Here is a 19,971-nt window from a genome sequence, read left to right as displayed (position 1 = left end):
AGCCTTCACACTCATGAATCTATCACTCAAACTGAGCTTCCTACATCATATGTAATCTTCCACATACCTGTAGCAACGCGCCCCCACCAATACAGACCATTGCATTTTTTTAACATAATGCTGTGTTTGGTCTGAACACCCACTAAGGGCTCAGCTGCAAAGAGGAGCCCTCAAGGTCCATCAAGCAGAATATTGCCTGAAACTGGGATAAAGCAGTGGTAACTGCAATTATCTCAGTTACAGTTGTCTCGCACTGAAAAACTTTTGCACCTGGGATGCCTGCTCCACGCTGCGTTCTTGTCTCTACCATCTAGGAATTCACTCGGAACAGAAGATGCTTTTTGGCCACTTTGCGATCTTTACTTCCGACCTCTCCTGTAGCTCATTACCCGCTGGCAGAACTGCTCAAGAGGAGGGCTGCAGGGTCACAGCGTAGGATATCCTTCCTGTCCATCAAATGTCAGGCCTGTCAGGTGTGTCCCGCTGTTGCAGACTTAAACGCAAGTGGGAAAGACTGACTAGTCATTAAAATCTCACAAGGAGGCTGAGTTTTGATTTCTGCCGAAGCTCAGTATATATCCACAGCTGTCAAGCTGTCTGTATGTCTGCTGCCATGTGTGGATGTCACCTCAGGCACGACTGAGTCGAGAGAGACAGCTTTCCTCTGGGTTAATGAGGAAAGGGATGTTGATGGGGGGACAGAGATGAGGAGGTGTGGGGGGATATACGATCAGCTCTTCCTTTCTAGAAGTGCTTTCTTGATGCAAACCCAGTGCTGACCCCAGGTCATACGGGATTAATATTGTGAGCAGTGGGTGGATGCAGAGTTTATGCACACACAGTAGATGCACCACAGGATTTAGAGTGTTTTTTAAGGAAATGCATGCCGAGGCTACATCACTCTTCCTTTCAGTTCAGTGACCCTGAAGGAATATGGCATTGAAAACACATATCATGCAGTCTACAGTGTTTGTAGTTGCCGTTCTCTGACTTTGTTCATCGAAAATGCTTGCAGTGGCCAATAGGGAAAAGGGAGGCATATGTTGTAGTGATGTACTTGTTTGCTCCACGTAGACTTCTTAGTCTTCTCCTCCTGCCGGCCGTCTCCTCCCCTTCCACTTGCTGCGTTCTGCTGTCATGCCAGCCTCACAAGTTATTAATGTCTGTGGATTTGTGAGCCTTTCGTGGGTTTGCGTTGGGGAGTCCTTTTGTGAGCTTCAAATGTTTGGGGTCAAAGCAAGGCTATCATGCACCCAGAAGAATCATGGATGTGTGAAGTGCAAGTTTGTTATTGAAATGATAAAAGGAAGTCCTAGAGGGATGGTATAGTATATCATCCCACTCCTAAAAACAACAGAGTAGTTCAGAAAGATACATAAAGCTTTTTTTTTCCCCACCTGGTTGTAGTGCAACACTACTGGTAAGCGGCAGCACTGACCTCTAAGTGCACTCAGTCTCTGGGAGAGATTGCAGCCTGTGACAGACCATGATGCCGCCCCATTAGCTGAGATAAGGCAGGCAGGGATTGAGGAGCTCAGATCAATGAGTCATTATGGGGAGTGCAGAGCTCTGGCCACAAACGCTGCCAGAGCGACATGCTTATAGTTGTGGCTTAGCGGCAACGCAGCCCAGCAATCCCTCAGCTGCTTCCCACCAACCTGCAGAGAGGCCATCCTGGTAGAAAAACCCAGCGGGATTTTCTCTGGATTAACAGTTGATTCCATGTCAAATATGCTATCCAGGAATAATGAGACAGGCCATCAACCTTTTCACCTGACTCTCTTGAGCAGCCAGTGGGTTTATTACCTTGACGTGGTTTACTTTAATTTCCATTTATGGATTCTGCTTTTCTGTGGAGTGCAGTGGCTATACGTAAGACTTCTTTCTGAAAAGAGGATTTAACTTCTATTTACAAGAAAACTGGCTGCTAAAGACAGATACGTAACAGGTGTTCTCACCCAACTGAGATCACCATTAAAAGCTTTTAAAGGATGATTCTGGTTTATTACAACTCAAGTGCACACCAATAACACTGGTAATAATCTGTCATTGAAAACTCAGAAAATGGTGAGTGTGAAGAAGGTCAAAGTACAACCAGGAACCTGGTCTGTAAACTGGTCTGACGGATGTTTATAACGGACAGTTGAGATAATAGTTTTACCATTTCCTTTCATTTTCTCTTCCAGACAGGTTTTACTAACCAGTTGGTTTGTTCACAACCGTCAGCTTGTGTTTTGACCAAAACTTCCAAAACTTGACCAAACTTCTTTTTAGCTCCATTCCCAGATTTCAGTTAACTTAGTGAATGCAATGGTTTCATAACTGACAGAAATGATGGACAACAGTCCAGAAATGAGACTCATTATTTGTAATAAGTAAATGATCCATTAATCTGTGTGGAGTTGCTTTATCAGGCTCTACCCCTGGCTCTCATAATGGCTTTGGCAATTTGTTCAGTGCTCATAATGAATAGAAAATTTAGGATGCACTCTTAACAGTGATGTCACCGTGAGCAGACAGTGACCACTTGTTTGTGGTCATCTTGCATGACCAACAACATTATCCACACCAGCTGGTCTGTTGGCAGCAAAATAGATGCCGAATCAAGTGTGTGTCCTTACTTTATAAATCTGTTGGTGCAGTTTGATGGGTTGTGTCCTGCGACCCCTCCCTCATCCCATTCTCGTGCACTGGCTGCCCGTTTAAAAATCCCTGAGGCTCATGCTCCTGTAATAGCCACTCCTCTGTGTTGCTCTCTGACTACTTTTTGGCTGATATTGATCAAACTTGAAAGGGGAGCCCTTAAGTGAATGTGTAAAAAGTCCTGCTAATCAATGATTGACAGTTGGTATTTCCCTCATCAAGGTCACTTTGCCAATTTCAGTGTGTAGAAGAGCTGCAGGGCAATCAAGTGATGAGTGAGAAAGAGGGTTTGTTTTGTCTCTCTGGATTTTGCTGTACCAGAGGGAGGTCGAGCCGAGAGAACGACTTTCAATCACAGTAGTACTTAAGCTCCAAGAGCAGGACAGAACACGGCTGAAAGGAGAAAAGAGGAAAATCGATCTCTGTGCCACCAGCATATCTGCACCCTGCTAGATATAATGCTGCTGGGATGTGCCGCCATTACAGCTAATTGAACTGGGACACAACCACAGTGCAGTCTTGTGCAGTTAAATGCAGTCAGAATGGATAAATCCCACTTTTGACTGTGTTATTCTTAGCCATTTGATTCCTGTAAGATATACACATAGTGGAAAAGCAGATGTATAGCCCTGTATTTAGAGGCCAGCCACGAAGACCTGTGGAGTGACGTTTCACCCCCAAAGCATACTACACCTTACCGTTGAACGTTGTTGTGCTTGAAGTCACTAAATACATTTTGACAGGCATGTTTCCTCTTCTGGTATGTTGAAATAAACGCTGGTGACTAAATGAGATTGTGCTGTGCTGTCAGCGAAAGGTAAGACCCATCAATTTCACCACTTCTGAGCGTCTTATTCAAGATTACATGTTGGTATTGCTGCTGGTGCAAACAGGCAGCAGAGTTTTGTTTACAAAGGTCCCACCTCTTCAGATTAATTCTGTTTGGCTGGGAGTGTGAGGAGAAAAGGAGAAGCCTTCTCTGATTTAGAAAGCACATTGCCTGAGTTGGGAAAGAAATGAAGTGTTTATGGTGGGGCAAAAAGAGGCCATACTGAGGGGGTTTGAGAGGAAGAACGAGGATGCTTTGGCTCTGTGTCTCTCTTTTTCTCTCTGAGGGCTGAGGTTTTGGTCAACATTGCCAAAGCAAACACCTCCATATTCCACCTCAGAGGAACCAATACGAACCTTTCACACGCGTCTTGCTTTCGTCTGTTCTGTATCTTCCATCTGGACTTACCTCATTTCTCCTTTGCTTGCCTGCTGGTTTTGCATGTGCAGAGGAACTGCTGTAATGGATACAAATTGAAAGTGTCCATCGCTGCATCTCATGATTGTGTTTAAATTTCTCCAGCTGTCACATGTCTAAACCATCATGAGTCACACGTCTTGTGTGGGAGGTACTTTAACTCGCGTGTGTATATGTGCATGCTATGCATATTATCTGTGTGTGTGAGAGACAGAGGGATGAGGTCCAAGAGGTCATGCACGCACGCACACACACACACACACACACACCCACACACACACACACACACACACACACACACACACACACACCTCTCACCCACTCTGTCTGCTTCTCTCTTTATCCATCTCCTGCAGTTATCGGGGCTGATTTTATCACCCTGTTAGCTACAGGGAGATTACCAGTGACAAACTGGGATGGCTAAATCGGCTTGGTAAACTCACTGACCCTGCAAACCACCACCCCCGCGCCGCTATCTCCTTAACACCACCTTACATGCGCGTAGAGCCTGGTCTGCCCAAATAGCAGTCTTGACACAGATAAAACTTGGAGGAACAATCTAGGTGAATTAAAATGAGGAATTTCCCAGAAAATCAGGCTGACATTAGCACTTCTGTAGCGCAAATTACTTTGGCAGAGGAAGGGAAATGGACTTTGCTGATTAACAGTTAAAATTTAAACACGGTCGAGGGTTAGAGTCATGGACAACATACAGGCATTAATTTTTAAATGTTCCAAACGTCTCTCGTATACTTTTAAGCCATGTTTTGCATCAACCAAAATAGAACCACTGAAAAGAACCAGAAACATAAATTGGTCAGTGGGGGACAGTCTCTCCAACCACATTGATTCCTCGTGTCTTAAGGGAACCTATTATCTTGTTCTGGCTCGGAAAGAGGATAAGAGTGCAGAGCCTTAGAAGGCCCTTTAAAACGACCGTGGTTTACGAAGAGCAGGCTTATAGCATCAAAGAGCACGATGGAATCAGGGACTTTTGCTCCGCACTGTGTTGTGACCTCCAAGCAGGTCTCCTTCAGTGGCTGCAGAACTGTGCTGGTTCAGAAGCAGTTAACGATAATGCTTCAGGGAAGTATTTTGTGTGCCGTGTCAAAAATCAAATGCGTTTATAGTTGTTCTGAATGGTCAGGCTGTAGGGTGTAGGGGCTTATCCACACAGCTGGTATATCATAGCATGGAGTGGGCATCAATGTTGGATTGTTAGTTTAAATTTACAGACACTAATATCACGTTGGAAGGTACTTCTGAAAATTCCCATGTGGGCATGTGTCAGAGATGCAGACCATTTTGGGCTTCCCCTGGCTGACAGGCCCAGCGCTGCAGCGGCAGCCAAGAACACAAAGCAGTTTATAAAAGGCTAATCACCTTCATTTCAGATGAGCGCCCTCTGAATAGAGAAAGTAAGTGATGAGGCAAAATGTGATGACGTTGCTGACATACGCGTGGAAAAATGGGATTTGTCCTCTAATCCTACTTCCTGTCCCCAAGGCCTGGGAATCAGGGATGCATCGGAACTCAACTGAACACCTCTGTTCAAAGAAGGGATGAATGAGAGGGATGTCCCATGAGCTTCCTGCTTCCGTCCACATCATCTGCCTCTTGTTATGTGTGGCTGATGATAGACCAGAGAAAATCTACGTGACAAATAAAATTGTAAAGGCTTTCCTGTCTCATTCCACAACTTCTTCTTCACCCTGTCGCCCAAGAAACAGAAATGTAAGTGCTGAGGTGGCACGGCGTGCACTAACTGAGGGTGAAGGAGCAGCGGGAGCCTGGTGGGAGGAAGAGACCTGGAGCAGTGTCACAATGGCTGCTGTCACAATCTATCCTGCCTTCCTGTCATTCTCAGGAAGAACAGGAAGAACAACTGGCCTCCCACACTGTGACCCCACACGGCTTCAACAAATAAGGCATTCATAACCACAGGGCGTGATAGTGGGTCACTGGTGTTGCATACATTAGGTTGCCGTATCCTGTGTCTGTTCAATTGTAAATCTTCCACTGGCCTGTCAGGATGCACCTGAGAGACACAAGGATGTATTGTCGCATCGAGATATTTTTCATTGCTGCCTGACGTAGTTTTCTCAGTGGTGGATTCAAGCTGTCAAGAAAGCCCTTTTCCTTAAATTCAGTATTTCCAAGGAGAAGATGCTCCATACATACAAGTAAAACTCTCACTTGTTCTCCTTCTTTGGATTGAAGCTACTTCGAGACTGTAGAGGATGTAGACTTATTTTACCAGAGAACAGCATAGAAAACAGTTGACATACAATAATAACAAAAAAGAAAATTGAAAACCTCAGGTGGGAGTCAGGCTGTGGCATCTTAAACCTCCATTTTTGATGCCCTTTGATGCAATTTGTCGTGTCTGGCAGCTGACATTAGCATAAGATATTCTCTGTCATACCCAAAATATATCACAAAGATCAACATTGTTATGACAGACAGTGTCATTCATGATGAAAAGTAAATATTTTTCCATGGAAAGCCCTGAGCAGGTTGTTACAAAAATGACAGATCCACTGTACATTCAGCTATTAAAAAATCACTCTGGTGCTGAGATTTGTCAACTGATTTTGTACATTTGAATACAGCTGAGCTTAGAGGCTGAATTTGTGGCATTAAGTGGATTTATTCAACTTTAATGGGCTATTGTCTTTCTACCATATCTGTTCTAGCTCTGTTTTTGATAAAGCACAGCAGGGGTCAATGTTTTTTCTTTCACCATTCCCATAGAGCCTGAGTTAAAGACCTCTCCATTCTCACTAGCTTTAACACTTAGCAGACAAGGCCGTACTGGTCTTAAAGCTGATGGAACTCCAGGTGCAGCACCCTCTGGAACCAGACAGCAGAACCAGAGGTGGTAAAGTGCATCCCTGCCTCTGAGTGTGTCCAGTATGTGGGGATTACAGTCTGACGTGGAGATGAGACATGCCAGGTTTAGATAAGGGAGGCTATAGGTAACAGGGCTCCTCTGCTCAGGGCTTTATGTTTAATCTCAAAATTCTGCTAATACTTCAGTGCTGGTCCTTTGTTCCTCTGATACAACACTTGAGTGCATACTTCCCTGCTGCGTCCTGTGACCTCTGTTCTCAATGAGCATTAAAATGAATTTGCCATGCTAAATGTACAAGGAAACCAGAAGGTATACACATTACCCTAGCTAGACAGACCCCATATACCAGTGATTCATTGCTTCACAGGGTGTAGTAATTCAGTGTTAGTGCACGTGGATCTCTACTGAGATGGAACTCAGGGCTGGGAAGTGTTAGAGTGGCAGAGAGGTTACGGGTTACGTCCAGTGCGTCGATGCTGGACGTGCACACTCTCTCTCCCTCTTTCTTTCCCGTACCCCTGCTGAACACAGGCTCATTGCGATTCTGGACAGGCCAAGCAGTAATGCCACTTTACCCCAGGCAATCTCTGTTTCCTGATTCCATTCAGGCTGAGGAGAGATAACCCTGACCCTGAGCTAATCCCAGATTAACCAGAACATAAAGCACTGCCACTGTTGCCCAGCGACCTCTGACCTTCTCATGTCTCATGGCCCAGGCTGCTGCAGCCCTGCTGACCAGCACTTGCAGAAGCAGCATTTGTACCATTGAAATAATCTAAAGAGCTCAGATTGCTTTAGATGTAGGCAGCAACCAGTAACACACCATCAAAATCCCCTGTGACTCAAAAATGCAATTGATTCACAACAAGCGTTGGTATGTAGAGGTTTCAGAAGGATTGCAGGAATTGACATGTGGGATGGGAATTGGGCATGATGTGTCACCGTTGAGGTGGAGACTGTTCATAAAACACATGTCAGTTAAAACAGAGCCATGTTTGTGCAGATGTGTGCGATTAGATCAAGACTCTCATGGGAGGATCTCCTTCCCTACTACTTCTCCACATTTCACATCCTTCTCAGCTGGAGCTCCACCTTTATATGTTTCTGGTAGATTCAGGAAGAAAGGTGTTCATTTCTTTGGAGAGAGAACTCTAACAGTTCACATTACTGGCTTTTGTTGTATTAAGGGCTCTAGATTGAGGTGTAAACAAGGACAGGATTAAAAGTTGAGACACTAATGGTATGTGGGATTTAAGTTTTGGTCATAGATTCCTCATTGCCTATTGTTTGTGTTGTTCAGCTGTTTCTGTACCAGAGCACATCTGTCGGGTCTTACAAGAGTTTGCAGGAAAATGGAGACAACCGCCCCCACAACCACCCCCACCCCCGCACCCTCTCTGCCTGTCCGTCAACATGCTGGGCTTGGCAGGCAGCAGGAGAGGGGCTTAGGTGATGGGAGCCAGAGGCCCTGTGATAAGGCCATCTCTCTGCATGAGAGCTCATCAGAGCTGACAGTGCATACAAATTGGTGCCATTAGCAATGGTCTGGGGCAGGGGAGAGGGGCACTACAGTGGCTCCTAATTATAGAGCGGGTGTGCCCCCCAGGTCGAAGGGGAGTGGGCGGCTGCAGGGGCTGCGGTGGTAACGAGGTGGCGACGGTGGTAAACATTTAGGTGTCATGTCTCATAGAGCATCATGGTGCTGCTTCTGGACACCGTGTGGTGCTTAATGATGTGTGCTACGGGAGCACTTTAAATGCGTTTCCATTATGACGGATCACATTCAACATGTGTTGAGACAAGAGAGAGTCACACCTTTTCCCTAGTGAGGAAGCTCACAGCAACAGAATACAAACAACATGCCATGAATAGCTAAAGAGCTTCACTTCACTGGGGTTGAACAGCGGGTAAAGTCGGCAGGGAGTCAAATCGCTTGTATTCTAAATTAAAATCAGAATTCAATGCAGTGTCAGACAGTTGATGTGTTTATCATAATTCTGTTTTGGGGATTCATTTGACACTGTCAGAACATGTGGGGTCTCCATGTGGCATCAGGTGTCTGCAGTGTGACTGATAAACTACAGCCTTTGAGTGTACAAATGCTTTCCAGATGGTCAAATAGTGTCTGAAACCCCCTCCCATAATACCTTACTGACACTGGAATTGGGATTGCTTCTGACAAATATTGTAACTTTCCAATCAGGCAATCGTGCAGTGATTGACCAGAGATGACGAACTGCAAAGGATTCAAATGTCTTTTAAACCCTCCTTTTTCATTTTTCACTGCTTCATAGTTTTAGTACGTACAAAGGAGTGCAATGCTATGAATGCTTCGGAGGAAAGTGTCACGACCCAACGCATGGCTGGACAGAAAAGGGGAGGCCACACATGAGTTGTAACTAAAAATAAGACAAAATTCAGCTAAACCAAACAGGGCGGAAGCTCGTGGAGGGAGGAAGACTGGCTGAATTCCATCAGGTTATGTAGTCTTTCAGCCAGACCAGGGGGGCTCAACTTATTTTGCAATAAACACTTGAACAAGAGAGCAGGATCAATAGATAGTGTTATAAAGTAGCCATATGTGTATTGTTTAGTTCAAAATAGGATTTAGTGTAAAATTACTAGTAATAGTAAAGGACTGGCAATGATGATCCCAATGATTTAAACAGTGTTTTCAGTTTTGCAATAACTGTGCCAATTAGCATTGTACTAACATTGCTGGTAAGGCGATAGCGAGCAAAGTTGCTTGTGTTGATGCTTTGTATGTATGAGGCAGATGTTTGTACAGGCATGCTGTTATGTCTATGTTTTCTTTCCTAGCAGCAAGCTGCAGAGCCTGTCTCTCCTCCCAAGATGCAGACCCACACACAAACACACACACACAGAATTCAGTGAAGCTTGTCCACGTCGCTGAGAGCACATCACAGAAGATTACCATTCCTTTGTGGGCCGGGCTCTTTGGCATTACCAGTGGTTCAGATCATATCTCTGGATCCCGTGCCCTTGCATATTTGCTATCTGCTGAATGACACGTCCTATCTGATGTGACACAGTGGCCGAGCCTCTGACCGCTTTTATTCTCCTTCATCCCACAGAGTGACTAAGCCGAGGCGAGCAGCTGCTGCGTTCACATGCTGTTATCGTTCCTTTTCATTTAGCAGCACAGCTAACCTCATACCCACTCTCCAGTAATCACACAGGCATTCTTCAACAACTGTGTCACTTCTCTACTGGCTTTGAAGCGTGCAGCACACACAAACCCAAATAACTCCAGCAAATGTTTGACATGAAGACAAGTTGTGTTGAAAGGAGCTGTTGAAGGAGAGTGAAGGAAGCCGCTGTGGGTCCAGAGAGTGGCTGATTAGAAGTGACACTGCTAACAAGATAGCAGTGCAGGTGTCAGTTGAGCCCTCCAGCGGTCACTCACTTGTCCATATGCAGGAGAGGGCTCCATCGTCATGATTGTGAGCTCAGTGATCGCCCCTATATTAGGCACTTCCTTATCCAGCACATACAGGAAATTACTGTGAGAAAGTTTTGCCAGATTAAGATAAGAGAAAACCACAGCTGCTCTCAGATACAGGCATCTGGATATAAGCCAGCTCCACTGTACTGTGTGAAGTCAGTAAAATCTTGGACTTTTTAAATAAACAAACTACTGAAAGAACTCATCTGAAAAACTCATTTTGTGAGATGTACACACATCATGTTTCTAATAGATAAGTAAACAGAAATCTGTTGAAGCAACAGTAGTTGTAAAAGGCCATGTTACAGTATGATGAAGACAGATAGACACAAACCAACAACAACAAACAACCTAAACTGTGCTCAAGAGAACAAATGCACCTCTATGCACATGCATGAGAAAGACTTCCATAAGGTGATGCATGCCATGTCGAGCAAGTCTCCTAAACCTATAGCACTGTCAATTGTGTCATCTCAACTCATTACTGCTCGCTGTTAAAACTTTGAGACTGAGACTGAGACGATGAGACTGTCTTAAGCTTGGTTTAGGCTTCGGCGTCGCGGCGACGCCGTACCTACGGCGTACACCCTACGCCGTCACTGAGCATTCGTAGTTCTGCGTCGAGGGAACGCGTTGCTCCGCAATTCACCGCCAAGCCGCTAGGGGGGTGCGGCTGTGTCTTTGTATGATTTCGGGGGGCTCTTGCTGCCCCGAAGAGGAGTTGTAGAGGTGGTCGTACTTGCGTACCTCCTCGATAATTCTTTCTTCGGCTTGGTCCAGTTTTTCTTGTAGCTCTCACCACAGAAACTTTGAAAATGGCGGTGTTGTTGTGCTGCGACCATAGGGCTGCGACTGAACCGAAAATTACGTTCTGAACGGACCAATCACAGTCCTCGACGTTCACGTCACTACGCGTCGACGCGACGCGTAGTCAGGATTTTTTGGAGGTGCGCGTCAGGCTATGGCGTAGGGTCCGCGTAGGGGTCTGCGTCGACGGCGTAGGTACGGCGTCGCCGCGACGCAGAAGCCTAAACCAAGCTTTAGCTGGAGTTTTCTTCCTCTGCATTGACAGCATTCAAAATATTTGGCGAGGATTCCCAAAAAGTGCTGCCTTTGATGTGTGAGAGCATGCCACCTCTCCCGCCCCCTCTTAAACACCCCAATTATCACTCCTGCCACTCCGGTGTGTGTGAACTAACACACCTCTTTCTGGCAGGTTGGAAACTGCCTTAGGACACTGCTCAGGTAGTGCAGCTTGTTTATGATGTGCCATGGGCTAAAGCGGTATTTCTGTCACTTTATTACACAACCTCAGAAGACTGAATTAAACCCTATTTCAGACATGATTTTTCAGTGTAGTGTTATTTCAGTAGAACAGATCATAGCTTGTGTTCCAGCTTTAGTGCCGCACTGTGATCTTTGGACAGAAGGATGGGCTGAAGCAGTGGCTGCAGTTTCTAATTATCAGCCACATGTTCCACAAGGGAAAACCACACACCCGTGAACTGAGAAGGTGATTGCTGCACACTTCACTCCACATTGCTCATCGCTCCCTTCTTGTTCAGTGTCAAAGCAACACACAGCAAACTTTTGTCTCTTCCCCTCACCCTCCCCCGTCCTCTGTACCTTCAGTTCTCTGCAGGGAGCAGTGCAGGCTTCAAGCAACAACATGCTCTGTCATTGGCAGTGGTCTGCACTTTTAATTTACCCAATTTGAAACCAGAGAAATATGCAGTGGGGTGGAACGCCCATATCAGTGTCATGTTTCGACTGTGCGCTGCGCTGTCAAGTGGCAGGATGTGTATTTACTCCCTCTTACTTCTCTCTCTCTCTCCCCCCTCGCTCTCTCTCCGTTGTTTTGTTTAAACACACAGTCCAGAGGTTTCCATGATCCAATCACTTCCCTGATGTTTCTTCTGAATTTGCCAGGAAAGTTATGAGTGGAGTGGGCTGTGTACTGTTAAGTCACGATGCAGGCAGTAATCGCTCCTTAATGAGAGGAAGCTCTGATCTTACCGGCAGAGTAGGATGCATTAACAGCTGAATATGAGACATAAGATGCAGTCTCCTCTTTCCCTTGTGTGACAGCATGGTGGGAAATCATTTCATATAAGACAACATTAACCAGTGGGCTTTCTTATTCCTGGAGATGTGATCTTGAGAGTGCGCCGCATGCCAGTGAACTTTTCCTGTCCAAACATATTTCCAAAGTAAACTCGGCCCGTTGGCTATTAATTTAAGATGGAGAGATATGCTATAACATGCAGGCCTGCAGCCCCTGAGATCACCGTCAGCAGCCAAGTATTCTCTCAGGAGGAGGAGGGCTGGCTCAGTCTGACAGTGAGGCATGTCTCTCTATTCTGTGCTTCTATACCTCATTTACCAGGGCAAGCTGACAAAAACACATTCTTATTTATAATGGTCCAAGCAAGGGGCTAAAATCATATGGTGGACACATCCAATACTTCCCAGTAGAACCACTGTGCTACTGGCCACTGACCAGCTCCACTGCAGCAGCTGCTTGCAGAAGTCCGCACACAGGAAAACAGTGTTGCATTTCCCAAACTACAATGTACAGGAACTCAGCAACCTGTTTTTAGTCTCCGAAAATGAATCTAATGAATGTAATAAAAATATATTGGGCAATAAATAAAATAAACCATCTGTGTACTTTTTGCTATTTGGCTCCTTGTCTCAGTGTTGGCCCAGCTTCAGTGCTACTGGAAAGACTTCCCTTCTCAGCAACTCAGCATTTTTTTCCATGCGAAGACCATATTTGTAGTTGAGATTCTGCAGTTAAATGCGTAGGCAGAGAGATAAAAACAAGTAACCTCAGACTTGGAGCCGTTGATGTGGCACAGCTAGTGATGGTGTGTGAGATGTTTTAGGCGTGGTGTGTGTAAAGATAATGAACCTTTTTAAGGGATAGGGTTCGAGTCTCATGAGTGTTCCCTGGAGGCATCTGTACATGTATGTGCATGTATGCCAAAGACCATCTATTAGAGTTACAGTTTGTTCAGAGAATTGATGTTTCTAATCACAAGCATTGGAAAATGAGGTAAGTTGTGGTCCAGTGAATTTGACTTGAACAAGCTGGGATTGGCTCCGGCCCCCACATCTCCCTCAAAGAACAATAAAGATAATGGATGGATGCTGCCTATCAACTCAATAACCGCTTTATTCACTATATAAAAAAATGTAACACGCGAATCAATAATACAAATGTGCTTGTTGCAATGGACCATGTTATTGCTTGTGGCTATATTCCACTTTGCAAAATGATTTGGAGGTTTTGTTGTGTTATTAATGAACGGTTCAGCACAGTAATCAGCAGAACTGATGTGAGTATTTTATTTTCTTCAGGGAAGGTCATGCTGCTTATTCCAGGTGTCAAATGAACACACGACTGAACATTATTATCAGTGGAAGACACATTCAGGTCCTTTACTATTATAAGGAGACAATATATACAGCACGAGTAGATTGTTAATACAGATGCATCAATATTCATTTACTCATTAGGTAGCTTATTCCAGTGGTTCCCAACCAAGGGGTCAGGCTCCCTCCAAAGGGTCACAATATAAACCTGAGGGGTCGTGAGATGATTAATGGGGTCAGAAAGAAGAAGTGTTCAGAAAAATGTGGTAATTTTACCTCTTTAGGTTCCTTAACAGTTATTTAAATGAAACCATCTAAGAGGTTTAGACAGGAAATCCCTCTTTCATTGAAGTACCAGCATCTCCTAGACATCTGAAACATGACAAGGAGACCTAAGCTTTCTTGTATGGGGGCACATGCCAAAAGGACTGGGAAACATTGGCTTAATCTTCAACAGTGCAGTTGTATTTTAGCTTATCGTGTGTTACGTAAAGTCATAATCAGCAAAGTGACTACAGCTGTGAAATACATGTAGTGGAGTAATACTATTTAAATATTTCCTTCTGAAATGTTGTGATGTAGTGGAGTATATATAAGTGTAAAGTAGGAAAAAATGAAAATACTTTGCACCACTGATGATTGTATCAAGCACATGAGAAGAGCTGTGCACCTACCTGTCTCAGTCTATCTCTCACAACAAGTACTTGGCTCTGATGCAGACATTAAAGGACACTCAAATGTTTCCAGGACTCATCTTACACAGCTCGCTGTTCTCAAACACTGGCAGGATCCTTCCTTGCAGTACGAGCAGAGTGTTGAGTTGTGGGAACCGGCAGTGGGCTGTGTCAGCCAGCAGCACCTTGAGATGCTGGGAGAGAGGAGAGGATTGTCTGTGTTCAGCAGACTGAGGAGAGTGGACTGGATTGCCCCCCTCTCATGGACTGAGAGGTCAGAGCTCCCTCCTGTTTAATCACTTAACTTACTGTGTACTACTACACGTACACTACTCAGACTGAAAATGAGGGAAAAAAAGGTCAAATACACTGACCTCTTCTTATTTGCGTGCAAATGTGGCTTCTAGTGTAAAAATAAGTAAATGGGCAAGAGCAAAGGCAGAGACATTGAGTGCGAGGATCAGGTTGCCTCACCGGCTTACTTTCACCTCTAATAGAGCCATTGCCATTCCACAGAGGGAAGTGGTGCCTTCCCCAAAACAAAGCAGCCGCTGTGTGTGTGCAGACCCCCCAGAGTGAACCTAAACCATACACGCAGTAATGGGCTACTTTAAGAGTTTATCTGGCTTTAATAGACATACTCGTACACTGCTCCCTGCCTCTAAATCTCCAGGATAAGTCTGTGTGTGGAAAATGCTGTCATGCCCTAATGTGGCTGACAAAGAGCACAGTAGTTCAGCTTTTTCTGTTCAAATTCTAATCTCCGAGTGTGCAGTTGTGTGTTGCGGGGACGCTGTGGGTTGAGCATGCAGTTGAACATGTCTGAGCTCAATAATATGTGACTGGTTGAATAGGTTCGCAAATTTAATGGTCATTTGAAACTTAGCTTACTGCCAGCTTCTTCAAATTGTTATTAATATTGGAAAACATGCTTCTGCTCCCCTCTAACGCAAACCTACTAATCCCTCTTTATTTTTTCAATGGAGGCACCACAGGAGCCACTCCTCTGCATCGGTCTTGATCTGGCACATAGCAGCACAGTCTCTCTGCATGTCTTTCCAAGCTGATTGTGACTGAGTGTTTGCCTGGCACCAGCCTCAGTCCAGGGACCTGCTGGGCTTGTTTCCACAGGCGGCCTGACCTCCCGAGCAGTGTAGCGGCCAAGCTCAGTCTGCTGCCATTATACGTCCTCAATCAACATTTCATAGGAGCACAATGCCTGATGTGCCCCTGCCTGAGGCGAGAGTCGACTTTGGGATTGAATTGAGAAAGGCTGACAGAACAGGGAATGATGTCCAATAGCTAGAATGGCTTCACACTTTTTTTTAAATCTGATTTCTTACTCTGTTTTTTCTGTCTTTTGTTAACTCGTGGTGAGAGGTTTCAGAAGGGCCATTTAGGGCCTGAGCATGAGCTCCTTGTGTGAATCCTGTGCAGCATTACTCCTGCAGAGCCTTAGAAAGTCTAAAGATACTTTAGCTCTGATTCATTCTTTCCTAATAAAATACCATGGTCCTCTGCAAGGTTTGATTACTACAACACCATCATCTATTAAGTGTAGCTCTCTGTGGTGCAGTGTGTCTTACAATTACAACCCTGATTCCAATGTTTGTAAGCATAGAATGCGATCATTATGCAAAATAACAGTGTTTACCAACAATGGTTTTATGAAATGTTCCTGAGTATTAATCTTCCTTTATACAATCATGTGTTCACAAAGTGGTGAACCTCTCTCCATCCTTGCTTGTGAATGAGTGAGCCTTTACAGGATGCACCTTTCATACCCAATCATGACACTATCACCTGTTACCAATCAACCTGTTTACCTGTGGAATGATCCAATCAGGTGTTTTTGGAGTATTCCACAACTTTGCCAGTCTTTAGTTGCTCCAACAATTGGCAAATCACCACATTCTGTTTTATTTAAGTTATACACAGTGTCCCAACTTTTTTTGAATCAGGGTTGCAGGTTAAGGGAAGATATTCCATTTTATTACAATTTTTGCTGTGATGTAGAATTTGGACATTTTGTGGAGTGCAGTCAAACCAGACAAAATCCTGTGATTATGAGATTAGATGATATGTGTGTCTGTTTCTTAATGTGTTGCTCTCTTTATAGGGTGTGTTGTTACTATGCACTGTTCACGTTCCCTCCTCAGCTGACAGATGGTCCCATACAGTTATTCTAACAGCAAATGCACACTAAGGCATAGCTGACAACCTGCCTCAGGAAGGGCTTTGATTGGCCTGGAATGTGTGTGCGTGCGTGCGTGCGTGCGTGCGTGCGTGCGTGCGTGCGTGCGTGCGTGCGTGCGTGCGTGTGTGTGTGTTTGTACAATGCGCTCTTATCCGGTGTGTTTCACTCTATCCGCACACACACATAAACACAGAGTGTATGGGGACTCATCATTCAACTTAAGTCTCCAACACAAATAATCACAGGGTCCGACCACATGTTGCAGCTCCTCTGCTGTGGGCTCTGACAGCTGTCAATCTCTGTGCTGACCTGTAAACATTCCTTTGGTGGGCACAGTTATTAAATCAAACTGTACAAATATAGCAAATCTAATGCTATTAATCTTTGCTTATTGACGTAACCCCGTGTTAAATTTAGATCTGGCTGGAAAGACTGCTAATATCAGATTCCATAGGGAGACTGTTTAAAAAGGTCTCTTGATGGTGTTTATTTTAAGGCCCAATGCTGGACATGTTGATTGCTTTGCATGCTTTGGTGTCCAGCACTCTTCTGCACAACCACCTAACAACCCCACAGGAATGTTTCATACTAACTTCAAACATACTGAACATGACTTCACATACAGATCCTGCATGTGGTTATTTATCAACTGCCTGAAACATTTCAAATTTTCAAATTGTTCTTATTTTCATAAGTCTGGGTGTTGCTTTTAAAGGTATGACACCCCTCATTGACTCCATGTCACACTTCTTACCTTTAACTATACATAGGCGCACCTCTGTTCTGATATATCATTTGTAAACAGTCAGGCAAAGCTAACTGTATTTGACAGTTTATCATCTGGTTTCCCTTCACCACATTTTTGGCTGCTAAATCAACACAAAAGAACCCAGGGTAACCTCAAAGTGTGGTTCACTGTTTCAAGCTTTCTGTGGTCTGTTGGTCATAGAATAAAACTAAACAGTGCAACGGGACTTTCCAGCTGTTCGAGCGAAACCTCTGTGTTTGTCCAACAATATGTGAATGCCACCCTTTCGTGCCTCCCCCTATAGATTGTGGAGGAGTGTGTTTGTCTATGGTGTGGCATGGGGCCTTCTGCTGTCTTAGCAGTGGCCTCTCTGCCCTGTCTGTATGTGGCTGCTGAACCAAGAAGAACACATCAAACAAACACTCAAACACGGAGCTGTAGGAAGATTGAGTTACTCTCGACATGAGAGGACTTGTTGACTGCATTGTGTTACAAAGGCGCACGCTCCTCTGACCTTCTGTCCAACCAGCAATGTTGCAGTTGAAGTCCGCCTACCCTCAGTATATCCATCTTAACCTATTTTATAAACGGTGTGAGTTTGTAGTAAACATCATATCTAACTGTCAAACTATCGTCTGTCTCGTCTGACTTCTGACTGGAAATTACAGACAGCCAATGATGAGAGACTTTCAAGATCTTCTGATCCACTCAGGCGGTATTAAGCCATCAACACAGTGTGACAGACTCTCAGTAGCACTTGTGTCTAATGTGCGGTGTTAAGTTACAGAAGTGTTGGTGGAAAACCATCAGATAACTCGGACGGGTATGCAGGAGTGGCATGAGGAATGTGTCAGTTGTACGTGCATGTGTGTGTGAAAATGTGCATGTGCACCACAGCTGCCATTAATGGATACATTTCTGTCTCCAAACAGAGCTGAGATCCACCGGTACGGCTCATCACTTCGCCTACCTCCTCAACACGTCCGACTACCGGATCCTGCGTATGGATGAGGACCACGACCGCATGTACGTTGGCAGCAAGGACCACATCCTATCCCTGGACCTCCATGACATCAACAAGGACCCACATATCGTAAGATCATTCCCATGCCCTGCTTCCCCTCCCTGCAAACTTTGGCCCCTCAAATGGGCTGTTACACTGTGATGAAGCAAGCGTCTTCACCTCAGCATTACAACAGAAGCCCCCAGGGCAAAATGTTCTGCTCTATTGCCCGGCAGCAGCCATTTTAGTTAGCTCACATCTAGTTTTTGTTGGAGTGCACTTTTTCTAGCATTGGGTCATTAAAACACTGTAATTGGGTTATGACAATCCCAACAGGACTAATATTAGCCTGGGTGGATATCCCTTTCGCAATTTTAGCCCAGAAATCTCATAAATGGCAGTGATGTATAACGCGTTGGATTATAACTATAAAATGTCCTCTGTTCCACCCTGGCAGATCCACTGGCCAGTGTCCGAGCGAAGAAGGATGGAGTGCCTTGTGAGTGGGAAGGACGCCAACGTAAGTACGCCTGTTGACAGCACTTATAACCTCAGCAGGGCTATTCAGCAAAGGTGATTTCCATCAAAATGATAGCCTAAAAAAGAAAATGTGTTTTTCAAATGCATGGTATTAAAGGCATAGCTCCCTCCATTGTCCGCTTTGGTTTAATGTGAGGAACCTGTAAAAGTGGCACTCACCCGTGGGGTTAGGTCTTGGCTCAGTAAAACCTCTGGTTCCCTTCTGTCTAGCCAAGGAGACAGGAATGGATTGGAGCAGAGAAGCCCAGTTAGTCTCTCCTTCCTCCTCTCTGCCAGGCCAGAGTGGAGAGCACAGCACCGCTGGCTGATTGTTTGATATGTTGCTTAAATGTATATACCTAGAACCACAGTATTACTAGTTTCTTTTTTGCCACCCAGACTTAAGCACTTGGTAAATGCTTACTTAAAAAAAAGTACTCTGGTAAGATATGGCTGTGAATGGCCTTTCATTTAGATGTTTATTACTATCATATTCAGTCTGGTCTTTGTGTCTCCAGGAGGAATGTGCAAACTTCATCCGTCTGATCGAGCCATGGAACCGGACTCAGCTGTACGTCTGCGGGACAGGAGCTTATAATCCAGTCTGTACCTTTGTCAACCGCGGACGCAAACCTCAGGTTAGGCTCAAAGACTTGAGGAATGTACAAGCCAAGATGGTGACCTCTTGGTACATCAGTTTAGCAAACAGCTTTCTCCATCTGCAATATGAATGGCTTATCTCAGCCTCTCCTTTTCTCTCACCCAAGTTCTTGCTCTCCATCCACCTTACACTAGGTTCCCTTTACAATGATTTTCCTCCATTATTAAGCCTGCTCGTGGTACCATGTCTCAGCATCTGGCAGAGCAGCCAGCACAGCTTCACCAGCACACAGCTGTCATCCCCAGTGAGCTGTTAAAACGACTCTGTTTAGTCTCAAGCTTTAATGGGACCTCTTGAATTTCCCAAACCAAGCCAGGCATCACTACCTCGCCATACTACCCTTTAACACCTCACTCTTCTTTAAATATCACACTTGTTCCCTAATGATGACCAGGGGACTTTTTTAAAGGGATAAATAAAAAGTAAATTTCCCATCGGACTCTCCCCTGAGATACACAGTACAGTGCAGAGAACTCGCAACATCAAGCACGGCTTGCATGAGTCCCTTGTTGCATTTGGTTCCTACATGACCCTTTACTAACGAAGGGCTTCCATCCATTCGCCCCATTCGCTTACCTGCCC

The 19,971-nt window shown here is 44.9% G+C and overlaps 1 protein-coding gene across 4 annotated transcripts in view; it reads left to right on the top strand.

Annotated features, from left to right (window-relative positions):
• Positions 1-19,971, top strand: part of LOC143334071 (semaphorin-3F-like) — a 59,471-nt gene that overhangs the window by 18,072 nt on the left and 21,428 nt on the right. For all 4 annotated transcript variants that reach the window (XM_076752620.1, XM_076752611.1, XM_076752603.1 and 1 more), the window contains exons 3-5: positions 18,139-18,299; positions 18,667-18,729; positions 19,247-19,366. In XM_076752620.1, the coding sequence (XP_076608735.1) occupies positions 18,139-18,299; positions 18,667-18,729; positions 19,247-19,366 (344 nt within the window). The remainder of the gene's footprint in view (positions 1-18,138; positions 18,300-18,666; positions 18,730-19,246; positions 19,367-19,971) is intronic.

The sequence above is a fragment of the Chaetodon auriga genome, chromosome 2 (assembly GCF_051107435.1).
Source record: "Chaetodon auriga isolate fChaAug3 chromosome 2, fChaAug3.hap1, whole genome shotgun sequence".
NCBI lineage: Eukaryota > Metazoa > Chordata > Actinopteri > Chaetodontiformes > Chaetodontidae > Chaetodon > Chaetodon auriga.
Note: the sequence above shows the minus strand (reverse complement) of the source record. Positions and strands in the feature narration are given on the sequence as shown.